The 23127-nt window shown below is 42.9% G+C and overlaps 1 protein-coding gene across 2 annotated transcripts in view; it reads left to right on the top strand.

Moving 5' to 3' along the window:
* NRAP (nebulin related anchoring protein) overlaps positions 1–23127 on the top strand; it is a 337786-nt gene that overhangs the window by 46923 nt on the left and 267736 nt on the right. Inside the window, exons 6-7 of one of the 2 annotated variants that reach the window (XM_069239330.1) lie at positions 4799–4906; positions 9462–9566. In XM_069239330.1, the coding sequence (XP_069095431.1) occupies positions 4799–4906; positions 9462–9566 (213 nt within the window). The remainder of the gene's footprint in view (positions 1–4798; positions 4907–9461; positions 9567–23127) is intronic. The other variant, XM_069239331.1, reaches the window with a different exon arrangement.

Genomic DNA, 23127 nt, shown 5'->3' on the forward strand with positions numbered 1-23127 from the left:
ACCCTGCACCCGGCCGCCCCAGTGCTGCCCCAGTGCCGCTGAGGGTGTGGGATTGGTGCCTACTTGGGCCCCCCCCAGTGCTGCTCTAAACCCCCCTGGTCTGCCCTTCGACAATGCAGGTAATTACCTGCAAGCAGACCGGAACCGGAATACCCCCTGTCTCCATAGGGGCCCACGTGATCTGGCTCTTGTTTGACCTCTGCACCTATCCAGCCCCGTGTTGCTGGTGCTGGGTGCTTGGGGTCATCTTGAACCCCCAGTGGTGGGCTACCTATACCCCAGAAACTAAACCTGTAAGTTTGTTACTTACCTCAGAAACTGTACTTTATTTTCCTCCCCCAGGAACTGTTGAAACTTTGCACTGTCTACTTTTAAAATAGCTTTTTGCCATTTTAAAGAAAACTGTATGTACTGTCGATTTGATTCAAAGTCCTGAACTTACCTATGCAAAGTACCTTTCATTTAATGTCCTTAGCTGCAAACTGAATCTTGTGGTTCTAGAAATAAATTATAAAAATATATTTTTGAAATCCTATTGGTCTGGAGTTAAGTCATTGAGTGTGTGTTTCTTCTATTGCTTGTGTGGGTACAACAAATGCTTAACACTACCCTCTGATAAGCCTGATAAGCCTAACTGCTCTACCACACTACCACAAATAGAGCAATAGTATTAGCTATTATTGCTTCTGTCAAGCCTCTGGGAAACCCCTGGGCTCTGTGCACACTATGGGCCTCATTATGACCCTGGCGGGCGGCGGAGGCCGCCCGCCAGGATCCCGCCCTCCAAATTACCGCGCCGCGGTCAAAAGACCGCGGCGGGTATTACGAGTTTTCCCCTGGGCTGGCGGGCGGTTCCAGTTAAACCGCCCGCCAGCCCAGGGGAAAACGACCTTCCCACGAGGATGCCGGCTCGTAATCGAGCCGGCGGAGTGGGAAGGTGCGACGGGTGCTACTGCACCCGTCGCGTATTTCACTGTCTGCAAGGCAGACAGTGAAATACATTTTGGGGCCCTCTTACGGGGGCCCCTGCCGTGCCCATGCCATTGGCATGGGCATGGCAGGGGCCCCCAGGGGCCCCGCGACCCCCCCTACCGCCATCCTGTTCATGGCGGCTTTCCCGCCATGAACTGGATGGCGGTAGGGGGGGGTCAGAATCCTCATGGCTGCGGAGCGCGCTCCGCAGCCATGGAGGATTCCAATGAGCAGCGGAAAGTCAGCGGGAGACCGCTGACTTTCCGCTTCTGACCGCGGCTGAACCGCCGCGGTCAGAATGCTCATTGGAGCACCGCCAGCCTGTCGGCGGTGCTCCCGTGGTCGGTGGCCCTGGCGGCCACCGGCCGCCAGGGTCAGAATGACCCTCTATATCTCATTTTTATATAGTATATATCTAGAGGCAGCTTCCTACAAGGGGGCACCTGGGTTGATCAAAATCAGCACCCTTCTTGCATAAGCGAGTATACTGTGCTGAATACCCTACCTCTCCAACCTTTCTGTAACATTTGCAACTCACTTGCCACCAAGTGTGTCTCCTGCAAACAGGCAACATGAATGTAGTGTCATCTGAGATATGCATGCACTGTATGTCTTTTCCCAGGTGTTGCCACACCCCGAATGTTCCAGGTCTGGAAACTGTACGCTTAAGTAAACATGAGCATGGTGTCTTCCATGTTCCCCTTCCAGAACAAGCATCCATTCTTCATGTGAGTCCCACAATATGCCTAGCTAATGTGCCCCTTTTTATCTCCCTTGATGTGTGTGTCCCAGTGCAGCCTCCAACTCAACCGTAACTGAAAAAAAACCTTTCCAATAACTCCCCCCCTTGCTGGGCACATGATAGGTATAATCACAGGAAATAATTGATTGCTCCATACTGTGTACATAAGAGCATGACAGTGTCTCTATTGTGGTCTGGTTAGGCTGGCCCTCTCTCTTCCACAGGCCACCCGCTCCCCAGACCCCACCCACCTCATGTTCGACCCGAGTCCAGTAGCAATGAATGGCTCACCAGTGTCCATCCTGTGTCCAATGTACTACCTATATCATGCAACATTATCTGCTGATCAGGGAATGAGAGTGGGCCGCCTACCCTACCATCCCCCGAGGCACCTGACCTAATAGTGCCAGTCTGAGAATCTGAACCACAGTTCAAAGACAAAACAAAGAAAGGGGTTTTGCTGTGTTGCAACACATCTGCCACCACTTAAGCTCTTTCTTTGGCAGCCTGCTCGAGGATGGGCGACACTGTGCATCCATCTCAATGTCCATAATGTCCAGGTCTCCTCTCAAGATGCCTTTCTCGCCAGGGGCACCTCACACTTCACCTGCAGCCAAGTCCAAGCCTTCTATGGAGTTTGAAAGAAGTGTGTCACTTCACATCACTTCATCTTCTACCACCGGAAATTTGGTGGGGAAGAGGAGGGCATAATTGAGGGTCCTGAGGCAGACGTACTGTTTGACAGCATAAGAGTGCTGCTGGACCTGTGTAATCATGGTAAACTGTGATGGATACCTCATAGTTCCATGGGTCTCTCGTTCTGAAGATCAGCATGACAAGTAGTTCAGTAAGCAAGCAATTACAGGGCAGGGAGCTACCCCGGCAGGGGTGGACACCCAGGGATGCAGTGTGCTCTCACAATATAGGAGAATTTCGGTGTATTCCCTATTAGCACCATGTCCAGTATCGAGTGTTCTGGAAACAATTCCATATTCGGCCCCTCAAAATGCTCCGGAAATCCCTTGAGGCTCACATTGTTGTGTCTTGGTTTTGATCCTGTGCTGATCCTGCATTGCAGGCACTCTATTTCAGCTTTCATTGTTCATATCTGGGAATGTACCTCACCATGGGTGAACTGCATTGCAGTTATAGCAGACACCACATCATCAACCATGTTAGATAGTTTTCTATGATCTGCATGCAACAAGGAGACTTCCAGAGATATTGTCAATCTAAGTCTCCAGGGAAGTCTTAGTGTCTGGAATTGGTAATAAAATGTAGTCCCCAATTGGGTCAGTGGGCCTTCTCCCTGTGATGGAGCCCCCAAGAAGTGCATTATGCCCTTGGTCAGAATCTATGGCATCTTGGCCCCTTGGGCTTCTCCATCCTATGCTATAAAATGAGGCCTTCAGTCCAGCTGTTGGGGGTACAGTCCTCTAATCACTCAACTGGTGCAACCCAACATCTGCAAGTCTTTTGCTGCAGTACTCACTACAACCTATTATTGCTGCCCCCTTGGAGATCTCTGTCTACTCAGTAATGTCAGGTTAATCCAAGCCCACTCAGGCTATTGGTGCCTCTCCCCCAAAGGCCTCAGTAGCTATGGCCCATGCAATGCAGGTGCCACTGTGTCAGAGGGTGGAAAGTACAGTGTTGATGTTGCAGCCGTCCCCTGCTACTGGGCCTACCTCTATTGTACCCCCAAGATCCCCTGCTCTGGTGTTTCAAGTGCAGGTGGTGTGCCATGGAACCTTGCACAGATGTAGCACCACCACAAGCAAAGCCCTTGCTATGGGACCCCATGCAGATCCGGATGTCTGCAGTGCTGATGGCTCCGACAGCAGTCCGGACGCCACAGGAGGGGGCCTGGCTGTATCTTGAGCATCTCCTTTGCACAGCAGAGAACAATGGGTCTTTTGGCACCATCTCAAGTGCGGGGGTACCCTTGTCACCAATCACAGAGCCCCTGGGCTCCCCTCCCCCTCGGCTTGGGTTCGCAGCTGCGTTCGGCAGCAGTTCATGTGTCAGCCCTGATGAAGTGTTCAAGTGTCGGCCACGCCTGCTAGCACTATTTTGGGTCCATTAGGCTCCTGGCATGATGCAGAAACATGCAGGGTCCTGGATCCGGAGGGCCACGACCGGAGCTCTGTGCTACACATCTGCATCAGCCGCCATCCTGGCGACGCCCCAGGTCTGAGACGTGCTTTAAAAGGCTACTTCACTGGGTAGCACAATGAGTGCTACAGATCAATAAATAAAGCACACAATGTTCATGAAGGAATCATTTGCATACAAATATATCAGCAATATTAAATACTATTAATGTTGTAGTTAACCATAGATCAAATTCCATAAATTAATAAATCTTCAAATAGCGTGTAATTTGTTTCTGGGAAAATGAAGAACTTTTATATATTCACTAATAATATATCCATCAATATAGCAAAAAACAGAGATTTTTTTGTGTTTTTATACAAATACACTGGTGACCCCTCTAGTCCACAATCCCTTTAAAACCAACGGACAAGAAGGAGAGCACCAACCCTCCTGACTCTCCAACCATAAAAGGTTTGAGTCCTATATGCAGTCTTTCAAACAATCAGAAATCACTCCTAAGGACTCCAGCAGCTCATACGAAGAATTACGTCATGGAGAGTATAGGGGCAACGTTTCGGTCTTCCAACCGATAGCAAAGTATCTAAGGAACACAAGTATCGTTTTGGAAAGTGTTATGCAGATTTGTCAACTGTGTTTAAAATAATTGCTGTTGAAAATAAATCATTTGCATGTACTAACAAAGTTAATGATAAATCGGGAGCTGTTTTTGCGCAGTGTATATGTACAAATATTTATTTACACCACCATCACAATACGTGCTGTTGTAAAGATCATTTGAATTAACACATACCAGTGGCATGCTGCCCACATCCTTGATTACACAACACTATACTTGATGACGTTTCCATTGTGATAAGTAAATTCCTATTCCAGGTTCTACTTAAGAATCTAGTCTAGTGCGAGTAGAGTGCAACATTTTAAAATTGTCACTAACACACATTTAACCCTGAACCTTTGTTCTCCTAGTTAAAGTACAACGAAGAATACGAGCAGCAGAAAGGAAAAGGGAGCTTTCCTACAATGATCACGCCTGCTTTCCAGATAGCCAGGAAGGCGAATGAACTCGCGAGTAATGTAGGTATTCGATCACCCTCCAGCAGTTCTCATTATCACGACGGGGTCACTGTCTCAGAAAGTGCATTGCTGCATCAAGGCGCTATCTTTTCCTGATGAAAGTACGGCGCACTGTCCAGCATTGAAAAGTTGTTTTCACCTGCAGAAGCTGGGTAGTCCGAAAGTGTGGAACGGGCTCTGGCTGAAAGGAACAGTTGAGTAAACGGATTATGAGCGAGCGAGGGCCCATATGCATCAAGGCATCTCCCCGTAGACACAGAACAGGTCCTTTGAGCATCACTCCTAATATCCCTTCACAGAGTGATAAAAGCTGAGTATCGAAGGCCCTTTCGGTAGCTGTTAGTGAACCCCCCAACACATTCAAAGAGGAGGAAACGAAATTACATATTTAGAAACGGAAGTGGCGAATTCCAAATGGTAAAATCCGAATTCACACACGATGCACGATAAATTAGTAAGTGCATTCTGAGCTGGAGTCGCCTTGAAAGTGTCTGGCACATGAGAGATACGTGACCTTCCCAGTATTTTGGTGGAGGGTCAGAAACAGCTGGACCCAGCAGGCGCTGCTTCTTCCCAGTTCACCTGAGGAGAATGTTTTTTCCTGTGGCTCCCGACATCTAGAATTTAGGAGAAAGCTGAGAGAGGCCTACAAAGATGAGTAAATAAATATGACCTCCTGATAAGGACACGTTTTGTTTAGGGCAGGGTAGGAGGCAGTTCACTGGTTCAACCGACAAATCAGACATTTCGGGTATACTAGTGAAGATCTTCGGGCGTGCCAGTGAGTCCATGCGGTCACGCGTCCCCATCCAGAGATGAGGACTTTGCACTGAAAGATTGCTAAAAAATAATGAAATGCATTTCTACATTTCACTTATGATTAAATGATTGTGTACTGAGTGTTTCTTTTTCATGACGAGGATGTTTTCTTTTTGTATGAACATTTGAACATCTCTTGGTTAGGTATCTGCACCCGAGTGTGTTACCAGTTCTCCCTGCACTCAGCAGAAAGTTACCACAGCCTGTATTGTTTGGTATAGTTGATGCTCAAGAACCCTAACTTTGCAATATTTAAATTATTAGTAACATCCATTAAAATGTGCCTGGGAAGTCATGTCTTATGTAGGACGTTAGGGGAGCCCATGCAGTTGGCTGCTTTGTACATTTGGTATTCATTTATTAAATGTATCAAGTGAAGGCATGTTTTATTTTAAACTGAAAACACATAACCTCATCCCTGCACTGATATAGTGCTTCCCAGCTTTTACTTTTAAAACAAAGTGCATATCCCTTCAAAGTTGTGGTAGCTAAATAGGTGTTGTTTGCAGTACATGGGTTGCCCTAAGTGGTGGATCTATGTCCATTTAACCACTGAGTCTGGATAAGGGGCCACCCACTGACCTAGGAGTAAGGCTCAAACAAAAGGCTATCTGGAATCCTGGTGAAGGAAACCACAAACAACCTGAGATTCAGGGAGTTGTTCCTCTTCCCTTCTCCTATAGAAGAAATGAGTCCACAGTAGAAACCGCAAAAGAACACTATACATAACCTCAGTTAAACCATCTCTCTGTTTATGTCATATAGTGTACATCCTCCAAAAAATCAATATTTGTGAAAATGATTTTTATCTGGTTCTGAAAGATACTATGAGTCATTTGGAGTCTATAACATTTACGTCTGGAAAATGTTAATATATCATTGTTGTTGAAGGCAGACCCTGCCAGGCTAATAATCTGTGAGATAATTTACCCCTTCCCTTCACTATTATGAGACTGAGCCAAATAGCAGCCATTTTGTACAGACTTTCGACCCTGTTTTACCTCAGATTCGGAACAATTACTCCTGCTCTTTTAGTGATGTCTCACTCAAACGTTAATGTGACACTACTTGCAAATGCCCCTGGTCGTAGCAGAGGGCAAAGTTGGTTGGCATGCTCCTTGGCCAGATATGCTGATGAGATTTGATAGTGTCATGAAAACCTTGGAACGGATCATGGGTGTGTTTGTGGCTCCTTTGTATCCACTGAGAAAATCTGGGTGTCCAACTAAGGAGGGATTTTTCAATGCAAAGGAGCACCAAAACCAAAAGAGACGAAATTAATCATTAGACCTTTTAACTATCACAGATGGGACAACATAATGTGTTAGCTCAGGGAAGTAAGTCACAAAAGCGAAAGAAAGATGAAAAACAATAGTGTGATTTCGGTGACTTCCAGTGGAATTGGGGTGAAACATCCTGAAGAATTTCATGACTATCAAGGGCGCAATTGTGCAGAAGTGGCCCCATTCTGTCCATGGATTAGAGCGACGTCAAGACATGAGCTCCAACAAAAGTAGCTTGACATTAAGGTAGAGTGGCATGTAGAGCATGATACAAGAGACTCAATGAAGTAGTACTGATCTTATTGCCTGAAGTTGGTTGCTTGGTGGCCGTGTGAGTGGGTGGAGAGTTGAGTAGCTTCACAGTAAGTACGATGTGCCCCTATCTGCTGTGCTCCCCTTTTTTCACTATAAACCTTATAGGGATACAAGACACTTTGCATAGTGTTGAAAATTAATGATAAGTATTGCTATATTCTTATTTATCAGTTTTACATTGTGATCCATCACTCTGAAGCATGAATGCCCTTTAGATGCAACAGTGAAATGCAGCTGCATTAGAAAGTGGAGGTGAGTTTGTGAGCACATGAACACTATCATTATGAGAAAAAGATAAGTATGGATAGGACACCATCAGATGAGAACAATACTCTTTCACAAGAACAGCTCTACAGTGGACCCCAGAAGGCACATGGAAGAGAGGCAGAATAAAGAACACCTGGAGGTGCACTGTGGAAACAGAAATGAAGACCCTGAATTACAGCTAGAGCACCGTACAGAAACTTGCCCAAGACAGTTAGACAGAAGTGTGGGTCCCTTGTTGCTGCCCTGCACACCAGTCATCAAAAGATGCAGTGCGTGATTAATGGACAACATCCTTAGTAGAACAGACAAATCGTCTGGCTCACCCCAAAATTAAGTGTTTTTATAAATTGTTTTCGCACCTGAAAATAACAGAACTGCAAAATCCCTGTGGTGTAAGCAAATACAAGATTTCATCAGAAAATCAGTCAGAGCACAACACATTTTAAAAGTCATATTCCCTTAACACCAAAACTCTATCTTTTCACATGGATAATAATGCTACCCTTTCTATGTTAATGCCATCTGGAGATGGTAAAACAAACTAGATACATGAACAACAGCATGCTATCTGAATGAGTAGGGCACAGTCAACCTGAGGAAGGACCATGCGGTTATAGTTGCAGTTTGTGACTGACCTGGGGAAAGTTCATCTAGAGCAGCATATCAGTGTGTAATCAAGTGTGAAAATACATTCTGCACGTTATCAATGATGCACACAAATATAAGTGCACAAAAATCATCAACAGGTCCAGAAAAAAACAGCAGATTAGAAGCGTTCATGATGTTTTGTATAAGGGTAAGAGGGGTTGAAATGGATGTGAAGAGATGAGTGTTTTGTTATTTCTTGAACGTTAGGAAGGGATTTTCAAAGAGATGGGACACCTCCAGAGAAAGTTTGGTGAAGAAATTTGGAGATTTTGAACATGGATGTTTCAAGGTTTAATGTGATTTGACTCCTTAGACTATTTTGACCTCCAAAATAGTGAGAAGCCTGGGGAAATAAGATAGTTGTGTTGCTTTGATGGCCTGTTGCCCGTATAAAGCTTGTTGTTGATGATGATGAAGATAGGTGGTTAAGGCAGATGGGTATAAATTCAGGGCATACAGGTTAAAAAGTTAACTTTGCCTCGATGGGGAGCCAGTGGATCCGATTGAGTATCTTTGTATGAGAGCTATCAGGATAGAAGCCCTTACTTAGCAGAGATATGCTAACTTTGTCTCAATGCATTGCCCAGCAAAAAGATTCTAAAGAAAATGTACCATTTATTTGGTTTACCGTGAGTAAATAGTGGCAGTCCTACCCCCAGGGAACAGTTGTCACCCTCCTGGGCACTTCCTATTCCAATTCTTTGTGGCAGATGGTCGCTAAGCTGGCCTAGGGACCCAGTGGTCAGTCCGTCACTGAACTCACTTCCAAGAAATTGACACCAATTCGGTTTCTCACTTTTTTATGCAGGGTACCACCTCCCATCTCTAAAGGCCAATCAAGAGTGCTGCAAGCTTTCACTTTACACAAGACTAAGACCCTGCTACCCTTAGTGATAAGAAAGCTCCTGTCTCCAAAAGTCAGACTCGTTGGACTCAGCAAAGTAACCAAAGTATGTTCACACGCATTTACTGCAAATAGCTTGCAGTCTCTCACCCATCATTGATACTGCTTATAGATATCAGTATCCTCCTGGCAAAGCACCTAGATTATAAGAGAAAGGGAGTTACCCAGGCCTTGTACTGTACATTTGCTATCAATATCCACTTTACTAAGATTTACCCTATCAAAGATAGTGAAACCCTAATTCTACCCAAAGCATAATCCTGCAAGAGGATCTAAAAAGAGCACCTTTAAATCATATCTATGTTTTGTTTCTTGGCAGGTGGAATACAAACGTGGACACGAAGAGAGGATCTCCAAGTACACCAGTGTGGCCGACACACCGAGTATATTACATGCCAAGGCTGGAGGGCAGCTACTGAGTGATGTAAGTGATATGAATGAATAGCCAATAAATATGCATTATTGTTCTCCTCGTAGGGCTTCGTGGGGTAATATCCATTGCTATACAATATAAAGAGATTTGTTGAAAATGGCATGCAATAATTTTCATAGTACATCAGTATTAAAGGATGTCGTTTGGCCCTAAATACAAAAAATGTTCAAAAAAACTTTACTTACAATTAAACATATCCTGAGATAGTTACTGAAGATTAGATAGAAATAGGCACAAAATAATGATTATAGGTCAAAATTTACAGTCAATTATTTAGCTTTTGACATTTCTTCTTTACCTGTTACATGACTGCACCACTGGTAAAATCATATTAGTTCAGCAGCTGAAACAAAGTTCCAGTGCTTCTTTCGTAGAGCGGATTGTATAAAAAAGAAATGTGGCATTTGAAAAGATTTCCTTTGGCTAAGTAAACCTGAACAGAGACAAAATGTGTCTGTAAGATGTTTCTTGTGATAAACACACAGGCTACTGCCAACTGAACTACGATTAATATTCCATGAACCAGTGCATCCTCTAATTGGAAATAGGGCAGGTGAAAAACGTAAACACTGATAAGTGGTTTCAACTGTTAAATTGCTCAGAAAATCTCTTTATGCAATCAACCAAATGTAACTTGACATAATATATTTTGAAAGTCTGGTTTGTTCTGATGAATCGAGATTACTAATGAAAATAGGGTATACAATCTGTTCATATGTGAGTGTTTTTAAATGGGTGTGTGTGGCACTTTCAACAATGGCGTAATCACATGTAATTTCCAGCACTAGTACTTACAGAGCATAAACTTGAGGAGTGAAATTTTAATTTAGCCCAAGTACATGTTTTTCTAAGACACGTAAAGTTTCAGATGCATGCCCAAAAAAGTGTCACACCGTGCTAGTTGATGATGAATTCTCGTAAGTACCATGTAGAATTTTCTAGTTTGAGAGGATAAAAAATGTAAATATTTGTTTTCTTTAAAATTACCACTAAATCCATTAGTCCTAGCATGTTAATCTTTCTCTGAAAGCCAACAGAAGACTGACCCAGTCAAACAGTATCGTCCTAAAACATTAATCTGCATATTTAATTATTCCCGAGTTTCAGAGGAAACCACATAGTTTCAGGGACCAGCCAAACTTCAGCAAGGAAGAAAGCCTGTTTTAATACTTGGTCATGAGATGTACTAATTTTTCAGCTCATAATATTCCACCTCGTCAGAAACTCATTAAAATACACTCTAATGTCAGAGTAGCGCCTTACTAATAATTTAGAAAAACATGCCAATAATCAGTTTATTTATTTTTGAACTTTAGTCCTTAAAACTCCAATAAAATCCTGGGCAGTGACTTGTCTGAAAAGACTGCATGATTAATAAAGCATAATGTCTGATAAAGGTGGCACACCAAGTAAAATAAAAGACCAACTCCCCATTGCCTTATTTGCCTTATGTACATGACTAAGGGCCAGATGTATCAAAGGGTTTTACCTATTCCATGCCTATGGGAAAATGTGTTCATACATATGGCCCCAAATCCTCTACAATGGAACTCTAATTACTCACAAGTATATAATTTTGATTTTGTATTTGGAAGCAAAAATGTTTTTTTCACACCTTGTGATTACATTCCTTTAATACTAAATCAAAGTGTGGTTAGAACTAAACATTATGAAATGCAGCCAATCTTGCCATAACTTTTGTGATTGCCTCTAAATGGAAAACAAGGAAAATTGACTTTTTTTTTACAAAGTTTTCTCAATATATATTCTCTTTCTTTTCGTTCTGTTATTAAAGGAAAGTTATTTATAAATCAATAATGTAGTCTTATAGTTGGCTGATTTACCCTGAGACATGAATTATGGCCTTCTTTAATATTTGGCGGAAATTATACTCCATTACAAACAGGGCAGATTTTACAAGTGCCTTATAACCAATTACACTTGAACTATGGTGCACAGGAATCTGCCACAATTTGATGGCGTATTCTATATGCTAAACTTTAAATAAGACCCTTAGACTGTTCCAATAGTGAGCGGAGTTCCGGGACTTACTTTGGGAGAGTTATAGGTAGCAATGGCTACCTCTATGATACTTGAAACACATATGGACTGCTTTGCAAGTCCTTTACATGTTGTTTTTGCCTGTAATCAGTTACAACATATTCATTCTCTACTCTCTTGACCATGCTGTAAACATGGTATATCAATAGACAACTGGTCCGAGATTAGTGCATTGGTGTGGGTCAAGGTTGTGGGATATCACTTTCTTTAAGGTTAAAGTGGATCCTCGTGTTAGCTTGTGCTTCTATTTCTTACTTGTTGGGTAAGCCTCTCATACCCTGTCTGACTTTATGATATGGAACGTTATTTACACAGCCATGCTAACGAATTGTAAATGCTTGGAAGGAAGGTGATGGTTTGTTGTTGTCAGTCAAGTTTTTACGGTCATATTTTTAACTCCTCTGCATAATAAACACAGACTGTAAAGTCAGTCTGGGAAACGAGCCACCCAAGTAAGTCCCTGCTGGCAGTAACATGAGCCTTTCCTTGGTCTCCATGCAGTTCTTAAATCTCTATTCTGAAACTTTTAGAGCAAGTGGAAGGTTTTAGAATGACGGTCAAGGGTCACAAAAATTCTGTGCCAGAGGTAAAAGGCGATCTGCCCTTTAACAGGAGATCAGCAGCATGGGTGACATTTGAAGAGTCACTGGGAAACAACTTGTGCTACCCTTTTCAGAACGAGATGCCAGGTCATTGAGTAAGGCTTCTTCTTAGAAAATCAAATGGCTTCAATATAGGCTGGTGTTCGAAATGTGATGTTGTAATTAACACAATGATGTGGGTACATTTCAAAGTATTCTACAGTAGTCCAGAATTATCATCTGGGCAAACAGTAATGATCTAAGAAGTTCGTATTTTATAAGTTTCCTTCTTTAACACCACATACCAAGAGTGCCAAATACCACAACTTCTTAACTGGGCATCCAAAGTGGAACGCATGAGCATTTAAGTGTGCAATTCAGGCTCATTCTTGCTGAAGGGTAGAGGTTCTTGTTGGCATTCTCACTCTTCCTTTGATCCTCTGCATGCCTTTTCACCTGTATGAACTGCTTGGCCATTTGGGTGATCCCCATAGATCTCTTGCTGCTGCTTCACTCCCAGAGCTTACTTTGAGTGAGGAGTTAGGCACCCTAGAGAATACAAAATGGCGAATGGAGTGTATGGCCCCCAGAGAAATTGCCATCTCTTCTTGTCTTTGACTGATTCAGTTACATTATTTACACATATATATGTGCATTTATTTATACAAATCACCTAGTGGGGACTGCCTCTAGGTAGTTATAGTTAGGGCTGCTGCTCCATAGGAAAATAGTTTTTTGTGTAGCTAATAACTTTGGCACCTTCTTACGAATTTCGACAAAACCTTCCCAGAAGTTTCTACTAGTTTGTGCACAGAACATTTCTGGATGATTCATTAGGTTGAGGCTGAGAAAAAAAGGGGGGGGCTCCCAAAACACAAAATTCCTTGCATTTTCCATAGACTTTTCCATAGCCTTGTTTAGGCAGGGCTACATCAAAAACTGCTGAGCGGAATTACACCAAATTCGGCAGGAAGCTAGATTCCTATCTGAAGATTGTGCTTTTTGTTATTTGGTGTAAATCCATTCAATAGTTTTTGAGAAATTAAGGGACAAATATAATTGTGTATCAGTACGGTTGGGTCCGCGAGAGAGAGTATTCTGATTGGCCCAGGGAGCTTTATTCCTTGGACCATCTCGCTCATGTGGGAGTCAGACTCCTGCGGAGCAAGTGCTCTGATTAGCTGGCATCAACATGAGAAAATGTTGCTGGCAGCCATTACAGGATTTGAGGACCTAGGGCCAGATGTAGCAAAGGGTTTTACCCATTCTGTGTCTATTGGAAAATGTGTTCGTACATATGGCCCTTAGTGCCCTGTCCTGAAGTTAAGAAGGAGTGGGATGGGCTGCCTTTTGTGGTTTTGGCCACAGGGTCTGATAGCAGACAAGGCATTGTGGCTAACCCCCCACCGCGGGCAGCCGAAAGCTGTGCATCACATGGGGTTAGCTGTATATAGGGGTTTGGCCGCAGGTCCTTCCTGCTGTCTAAACCCTGCGGCGGGCAACCCAAGCCATACACGACTGAAGACCCTGCACATTGTGGGGATGGCTGCCTTTACGGGTTTGGTCACAGGCCTGGCGGCTAACCCCCGCTCAGCATGGCCAAAGATCATGCACAGCATGGTGTTGGCTTTACAGTTGGGAGAGGGTTGGATTTATGTGTTGTAATTAAATATTACTTCACATGAAAATAAACATAGAAATTCACTGAAAAAAAAAGTTATGTTATAATTTATTTGTGATAAAAAGATCTGTTTTCTTTAACCCTTTAGCTGCCAGGCCTTTTCCCCCTCAGGTGCCAGGCCTTTTTTTGGCTATTTGGGGCAGTTCGCACTTAGACCCTCATTACTTTTTGCCCACATAAGCTACCCACACCAAATTTGCGTCCTTTTTTTCCAGCATCCTAGGCATTCTAGAGGTACCCAGAGTTTGTGGGTTCCCCTGAGGGAGACCAAGAAATCAGCCAAATACAGTGAAAATGACGTTTTTTTTTTTTTTTTTTTTAAAAAGGGAAAAAAGGGCTGCAGGAGAAGGCTTGTGTTTTTTTTCCCTGAAATTGGCATCAACAAAGGGTTTGTGGTGCTAAAATTACCAGCTTCCCAGCTTTCTGGAACAGGCAGACTTGAATCAGAAAACCCAAACGTTTAACACAATTTTGGCATTTTACTGGGACATACCCCATTTTTACGATTTTTTGTGCTTTCAGCCTCCATCCAGTCAGTGACAGAAATGGGTGTGAAACCAATGCTGGATCCCAGAAACCTAAACATTTCTGAAAAGTAGACAAAATTCTGAATTCAGCAATGGGTAATTTGTGTAGATCCTACAAGGGTTTCCTACAGATATTAACTGAAATAAAAAAATATTGAAATTGAGGTAAAAAACAGCAATTTTTCTCTATGTTTTACTCTGTAACTTTTTCCTGTGATGTCAGATTTTTTAAAGCAATATACTGTTACATCTGCAGGACTCTTCTGGTTGCGGGGATATATAGGGCTTGTAGGTTCATCAAGAACCCTAGGTACCCAGAGCCAATAAATGAGCTGCACCTTGTAGTGGGTTTTCATTCTATACCGGGTATACAGCTATTCATTTGCTGAAATATAAAGAGTGAAAAATAGGTATCAAGAAAACCTTTGTATTTCCAAAATGGGCATAAGATAAGGTGTTCAAAAGTGGTGGTTATTTGCACATCTCTGAATTCCGGGGTGCCCATACTAGCATGTGAATTACAGGGCATTTCTCAATAGACGTCTTTTTTACACACTGTCTTACATTTGGAAGGAAAAAATGTAGAGAAAGACAAGGGGCAATAGCACTTGTTTTGCTATTCTATGTTCCCCCAAGTCTCCCGATACAAATGGTACCTCACTTGTGTGGGTAGGCCTAGCGCCTGCGACAGGAAATGCCCCAAAACACAACGTGCACACATCACATTTTCCCAAAGAAAACAGAGGTGTTTTTTGCAAAGTATCTACCTGTGGATTTTGGCCTCTAGCTCAGCCGGCACCTAAGGAAACCTACCAAACCTGTGCATTTTTGAAAACTAGACACCTAGGGAAATCCAAGATGGGGTGACTTGTGGGGCTCTCACCAGGTTCTGTTACCCAGAATCCTTTGCAAACATCAACATTTGGCTAAAACACTTTTTCCTCACATTTCGGCGACAGAAAGTTCTGGAATCTGAGAGGAGCCACAAATTTCCTTCCACCCAGCGTTCCCCCAAGTCTCCCAATAAAAATGATACCTCACTTGTGTGGGTAGGCCTAGCGCCCGCGACAGGAAATCCCGCAAAATACAACGTGAATACATCACAGTTTCCCAAAGAAAACAGAGGTGTTTTTTGCAAAGTGCCTACCTGTGAATTTTGGCCTCTAGCTCAGCCGGCACCTAGGGAAACCTACCAAACCTGTGCATTTTTTTAAACTAGACACCTGGGGGAATCCAAGATGGGGTGACTTGTGGGGCTCTCACCAGGTTCTGTTACCCAGAGTCCTTTGCAAACCTCAAAATGTGGCTAAAAAACACTTTTTCCTCACATTTCGGTGACAGAAAGTTCTGGAATCTGAGAGGAGCCATCCAGCGTTCCCCCAAGTCTTCCGATAAAAATGATTCCTCACTTGTGTGGGTGGGCCAGGTGCCTGCAACAGAAAAAGGCCAAAAACCTGTAGAGATTGAGGGGATAGCACAGCGAGTTGATAAGCACATATTTTTCTTTTACACATCTTTAGGCTGGCTCTGCTTTGGGGACCCACACAAGTGAGGTTTCATTTTACTTGAAAGACTGAGGGGAACGCTGGGGAGCAGGAATTTTGTGCCGGAGTGGAGATCCGACAAAGAAAAGTCAGGAAAATATGCTTTTTTAAGCAAATTTTGAGGTTTGCAGAGGAGTCTGAGTAAGAAAATGTTGGGGGATCCATGCAAGCCACACCTCCCTGTACTCCTTGGGGGTGTGTCGTTTTAAAAAAAGTCTGGGTTTGGTAGATTTCCCTAAATGAAGGCCGCACCCAGCACCAAAAACATAGGTGTCCCCTCTCCCCCCAAACACAGGTAGTTTTGTAATATATCATTTTGATGTGTCCACGTACATCTGTGATGTGCGAAACACTAAAATTGTGAAAAGAAACGCACTTAGGTTATGTGAAAAAGACCCCTCACACACCAGCCAAGTTGGTGGCATGCTTCATCATCGGTGTCCCACAAGCGTGTCACAAGTGTGCTGCGATGCCTGATTACGCGGAGCAGGTTTTGTCATTTTTACCACACATACTGGTTGGATTTGGCCCAAGGGTGAGTGATGGTTCAGAAGATCAAATTTTATTGACAATAGATTTCACAAAAGTGAAATGCACTGTTAATAACTGAAAGGCCAAAAAACGGAACCAATGATTCACAGCTCGTGAGCTGTAAAGCTGCGTAAAGGCACCAACCGTTTTACAGTCCATTCACACACCTTTCATACATGAATTGCACAAGACCATTCACGCCGCCAGCCACGGGCCAAGCACATTACAACACTTGCATCGACAGACAGCGCCACTCAAGGGCTCATCACTTACATATGCCCACATGCCTGATACAGCAGCCGCCAGCCAAGCGCCACTCCACACACACCGCCAGCCAAGCACCACCCCACGCACACCGCCAGCCAAGCGTCACCCCACACACACCGCCAGCCAAGCACCACCCCACGCACACCGCCAGCCAAGCACCATCCCATGCACACCCCCATCACTTTTTTTTGTTCAAACAACAAAGAAACCACTAACTAATTATAAAATAAGTACAAAACTACAAAAGCTCTAACTAAATACATGACAGTAATGCCAACCGTGAAACTGAATATATGAAATGATAAAATAGGCAGTTTACACTCACGGTATTTCCCAAAATATTTGGGGGTGAGGCAACTCCTGAAACAGCCGGCCACACACAGCCCAGGCTTTGAAGGGCAATCGGGGCAGTACATCCTGCTCTCTATCTGGATACCTCTTTGGGCACATACTCTACATTTCTTAGTGGGCAAGTCTTTTTTGGGAGTGGGAGGAATGTGAACTGGAAAGTGGCGATCTTTCAATCTAGCCACATCCTCCGCCACGGCTACTCTAGGAACTCTTGCCTGTTCCACCACAATAAGGCTCTCTATCACTGACTCCTGAAATTTAACACATTTCATCCTTGACTCAGGTGAACAATCCTTGAACACAATAAAAGCATTAAAAGTTGCCAAATGAAATAAATGTAGGGCCAACTTTTTATACCACACGTAAGACTTAAGAAGAGCAGTGTAAGGTTCCAATCTCTTATCTTCTCTATCAACACCACCCATGTGCCTATTGTAGTCCAAAATGCATGCAGGTTTGTGCACTTCGGCAACCTGGCCCCAAACAGTCACAGGGGAAGTACTCTCATCATGGATGGTAGATAGCATGTACACATCCATCCTGTCTGAAAATTTCAGAGCTAGCAACTCATTATTCCGGAAGGCACTGCACTGTCCTCTCTCAAGTTTTTTACAGACAAGCTCCCTTGGATAGCCTTTCCGGTTAGAACGGATTGTGCCACAAGCAACAGTGTCCCCTCTAAATAACTACTTGAACAACTGCACTCCAGTGTAAAAATTATCTACGTACAAATGGTGACCTTTGTTAAACAGTCGTCTACCAAGTTCCCACATAATTTTCTCGCTAACTCCAAAAGTGGGCGGACACCCAGGAGGGTCAATACTGGAATCCCTACCATTGTAGACCTAGAAATTATACACGTATCCTGTACTACTTTCTGACAGCATGTACAATTTAATTCCATACAGTGCCCTCTTACTAGGAATGTACTGCTTAAAAACTAAACGCCACTTGAAAAGAACCAAAGACTCGTCCACACTTATCTCTTTGCCTGGAACATAGACCTCTGAAAACCGATCTACAAAATGACCAAGAACAGGCCTAATCTTAAAAAGACGGTCACAATCTGGGTGATCTTGTGGGAAGGCTAAAGCATTGTCTACAAAATGCAGTATACGAAGAAGAAGCAAATAGTGGTTACAAGTCATAGTTGCAGGAAATATAGCCGTTGCCATCAAGGGTACTAGTAGACCAATATGAAGCCAGTGAAGGCTTTCTTAATAACTCCATAAAAAAAGTCAAACATAAAAACTTTTTAATCTCTTCTAGATATGTGGGAACCCACTGAGTAGCTCTAGACTGAGGCCTACGTCTGGCAGCGTTGTCCCTCAAATATTGCTCTGCATACAAATTAGTCTGCTCAACAATCTCTTCCAAAAATACATCGTCCATAAACAAGTAAAAGAAATTGACAGGCAAAAAGTTTTCCGTATTGACTCTACACCCTGGGAGACCAGTAAATGCAGGTAACTGTGGCGGCTCCATGTTTGGGGCAATCCAGGTGTCAGGTCTTCTAATGGGAAACCCTTCAGCCCCAGGCTGCTGCACTCTTGGCACATCAATGTCCTCCTCTAAAACAGGCCCTTCATCTGCACTGAGAGTGGCTTCCTCATTAGAAGAATCCTCTGGGACAGAAAACTCACTGCCAGAATCTCTCAGTTCCTCCTCTGCCTCAGATGCAGTCAGTCTCATAATCATGATCAGAAGACGACTCAAAAAGCATGCCAACAACCTGCTGAGCGGTCACTCTGCGTCTAGCCATGATCCTTTGTAACAACAAATGCATTGCCAACAACAACCAGCACTTAAATAAGTAATAAACAAAGTGTACCTTTATCACAAAGAGTTATGTACTAAAAAACTATGCCACTCACTTGCCAGAAACAGCTACTCACTAGCAACTACTCTGCACAGACACAGCAATCACTAATGATATCTCACTAAAAAGAAAAAAGCAAATTAGACATATGACAACACAAATATCACTGTGTTCAAATCTATGGACAATTTCACACACAATCCTGCATTTAGTACACTACCTACAAACATGTCATTCATGCGTCAACAATACTCCTTTGAAGTAAATTGCTTTCACTTACCTAAAACATGCAAGTATGCAAACCGCAGGACAACTACTGCCAACACCGCAAGGATCCACAGCAAAGGAAGGAAAAGCTTTGAACTAAAACAAAAAGAAGAAATAAACTGTTATAATCACAAATACAAATACTTCGCCAGTTGACAAACACCCCGCCACCAAGAACTTAGAAATTGTCATTGGTGCCTAAGTGCTTTCTGCCCCCCTTGGGGGCAGAAGGGCGTAAAACAAATAGGCAGATCTGCCCCCAACGGGAGCAGAAATGCCCTTGGGGGCAGATGGGCCTAAAAAAAATAGGCCAATCTGCCCCCAAGGGGGGCAGAAATGGTCAACAGCTCTGTGCCCCATTTGGGGGTGACCCTTGTCAAAGGGGGTGCCCCCAACACACAAAAAAAACAAAGGGAACCAAAAGAAAAATAATCTATGACATCTCAGTGCCTTCTGCCCTCCTTGGTGGGGCTGAAACATATAAAAAAATATTGACCCTGGGGCAGCGATCCTTGCCTAAGGGGTCGCTGCCCAAATACTTCAATAAAAACAAATCCCTGGTCGTCTAGTGGGTTTTGACCCCCCCCCCCCGGGTGCAGATCGGCCAAAAAAATGGCCGATCTGCCCCCAGGGGGGCCAAAACAGGATTTATTAGTGCCCCCCAGGGGAGCGACCCTTGCCCAAGGGGTCGTGCCACAAAATAAAATTGAAAGTAAATCCCTGGTGCCTAGTGGGGATTCCTGCTCCAAGATCGCAGTCCCCGCCCGCGATCGTGGAGCAGGAATCCATTGAAAACAGGCACAGGGGAAAGGAAAAACTTTCCTTTCCCCGTGTCTGTTTTTCCCCCCAAAACCCTTAAAAAGAGAAGGACTCACCTTGTGATGGGCCTCTCTCTCGACGCGCTGGAAGCAAATGGCTTCCAGCGTGTCCTCAGCAGCTTCTCATGACATCGGCGCGCTGTGAGCTTGCTGATGTCATCAGATTGCCGAGGTGGGGGGTCGGGGTGGAAGGGTAAATGATTCTCCTTCCATCCCCGACTTGGCCCACGGGGGAGCGCTAACGCTCCCCCGTGTGCCAGGTGCAGGACGAGGTGGTCTCAGGAACCGTGTGCCTGGACGAGACCAGCTCACCCCAGGCACCCTGAGGGTTAAAGAAAAAAACACCCTTAGAATTTCACTGAAAAAAACAAAGTTAAAGTACTGTTATAGTTAGTTGAATTTCTCAATGACAACGTTAATGTTTTGAACTTAAAACAACACAGAAATTCACCATAAGTTGCACCCCCACCATGCACTGCTAATTGTTTCACATATCACATCACTCATGAAATGTTCAATGACATCATTTATGACATCACCGATGACATCTCAAATGACAACATTGATGATAACACTGATAAAAGCTTCTTTTGTACACTTTGCACTTTAAACGGGTATAACATTGGAGTTGTGAATGTAAGTACTGAATAGCTTAGAAGAATATGAGGCATCATTAATGCCATCACAGAAACAACTCCCATAGGTGTAGAAAGCATGGGTTATGTGCCGCTTTGATCCTATACCATGCACTTCATCTGCAATGTAGATCACATTAACAATAACCCACAGATATATGTGAAACCCTCATTGCATACGCTGTTCAATCTGTATACAACTGTTCAGAGAAGGCCAGCTTCTGAAAAAAATAGTGAACATCTGTTACAAAAGGAATGCCTAGTGTGTACAGCTTTTATCTGTATCAACCCCCTGACAGTCATTCAACCTAGATTGAGAAATGAAGTTAAGATGAGTAGAGAAGTGAGAAATACACTACAGAGTATTGATATTGATAATATTTATTAAGCGCACAAATGCCCAAAGGCATCTTGGCTCTGACATGTATCAGATATAAAGTACCCAAAAAAGTAAATAGGAATAGAAAAAAGGCAGAACTTGTGCAGTTTTCTAAAATAAGTGAAATTTTGTTGGTACTTAAGATCCCAGGGGAGTTCATATCCACAAGTGACATGTGGCATAAACAAAACTTGTACCACCCCAGGATGCTGTAATGCATCTTGGTATGGAGATTGTTTTCAATGCAGCTGAATGCAGAGTTCTACTTGATGTATACCACATGAACTTTTTCCTCAAATATTCGAAGCCTACCCCATGAAGTGATTTATGTGCTGTATAGAGAACCTTAAAGGTCACTCGCTTCTTAACTGGGAGTCAGTGAAGCCCCATTAAGGCCTGAGAGACTGTGATATTTGGGTATAATTTGAGGAGGCGGGCCTTTGCATTCTGCAAAAGCTTGAATTTATTTAGACAATACTGTTGAATGTACTGATAGAGGGCATTAAAATAGTCCAGTCTAGAAAAGAGTATTTAAAAGTCTCAGCTAAGAACAGTGTACACTCTATGGAACACTTGGCAAAAAATACACTATTCGCTTACAATAAATAACGGCTGGAGATGCTAAAGATTATACTATTTGCAGCCTTCATTCTGTGGTAACAATTTTACAGATAGCCCATCTTCTGAAGCAAAACAAGTACACATACATAATTTAATACCTGGTGAGCACAGCCTTCTATTTAAGTAGAAATTGTCAAGGTGAGACTTTTCTGTCTAATCACTTAAGGCTGCTTGCAATACTTAGTATGTAGTATGTAGAATATTTGCCTTGCTGGAAACTTTTTTTACAGTACCAAAAAACGTGTGTGTAACATATTGAACACAAATCATCAGCTGTCACCTGTGCTCAGAGTTACTCCTCAAGACTATGATTTATAATGTGTCCAATATCTCTACACATCTATGATGCATTAGGATCACATGTGTTTTGTAAACACTTATACCCATTAGCTGGACACAGGCTGTACAAAAGTGAGTAGAGAAGTAATATAGTAGTTACCTGCCACTATTTAAACTATAAAACAAAGACTCTCATTGTCCTAGTGATGTCATCAGTGATGCCATCAATGATGTCATGTGAAATGTCATCAGTGATGTCATAAAGGATGTCATAGAACATGTCATGGGTGATGTAATATGTGAGGTCTTAAGCAGTGCCTGGCTGGGCACAAGTTATAGTAAGCTCAGCTACCTAGGGAACTCTTGGTGGTTCCCAAGTTTAGGTGGAGAGCAGATTCTTCTTTATATGGAGCACCTTACCACACCACTGATCCAACACTCTGAGTCTGCTCCCCTCAAATGTCTGTTTCTCAAGTTGAGATTTTATGCATAGGATTACCACAGTGCCATCCATATCATACTTCCCTCCCTACTACCCAAAAAACCCACCAACAATTTTTATACATTATAATTAAAACGTTACTGATATTAAATCAGTAATGAAACCAGGCAAAATTTAATAGCACATTAAAACTTGCAAACTATGCTACAAAACAAAACAAATCTTATACTAATGCCTAAAAATATAACTATACATATTAAATTAATTAAAAATGATATTTAATAGAACTATATTAAAGTAGCCAGTATTACTACAATTATATTTTAAAAACTATATTACTCACAATATTACTCACATTAAAAAAAATGATACTCTTACCTTTTATAGTATCCCAATCGGTATTTTTGACTTATCAATATTCTTGACATCATATTGATGCACCACAATATTTTGAAACAATATTTTAGTCATTTAGTACCGAGGTGTCGCAGTAGTCCCGTAATTTGGATAAGGTGACAATGCAAAGCCTCTTTTGAATTAGCCTTTATGGGAAAGGGAAGTTTGCTAGCTGCCAAGATATTTCACTTCTGCGAAAATTACCACCCAATCGAAATTGCCTCCCTGTCACTGAAACTTAAGGGAAAAGATAAATCTGAGCACCGAAGTGCAATAGGGGATACTGTGGAGGTATGTTTTTTAAATGTATTTTACATTTTTCCACAATACCGCGACTGAATATTGGGCACATC

This window comes from Pleurodeles waltl, chromosome 6 (assembly GCF_031143425.1).
Source record: "Pleurodeles waltl isolate 20211129_DDA chromosome 6, aPleWal1.hap1.20221129, whole genome shotgun sequence".
Lineage (NCBI taxonomy): Eukaryota > Metazoa > Chordata > Amphibia > Caudata > Salamandridae > Pleurodeles > Pleurodeles waltl.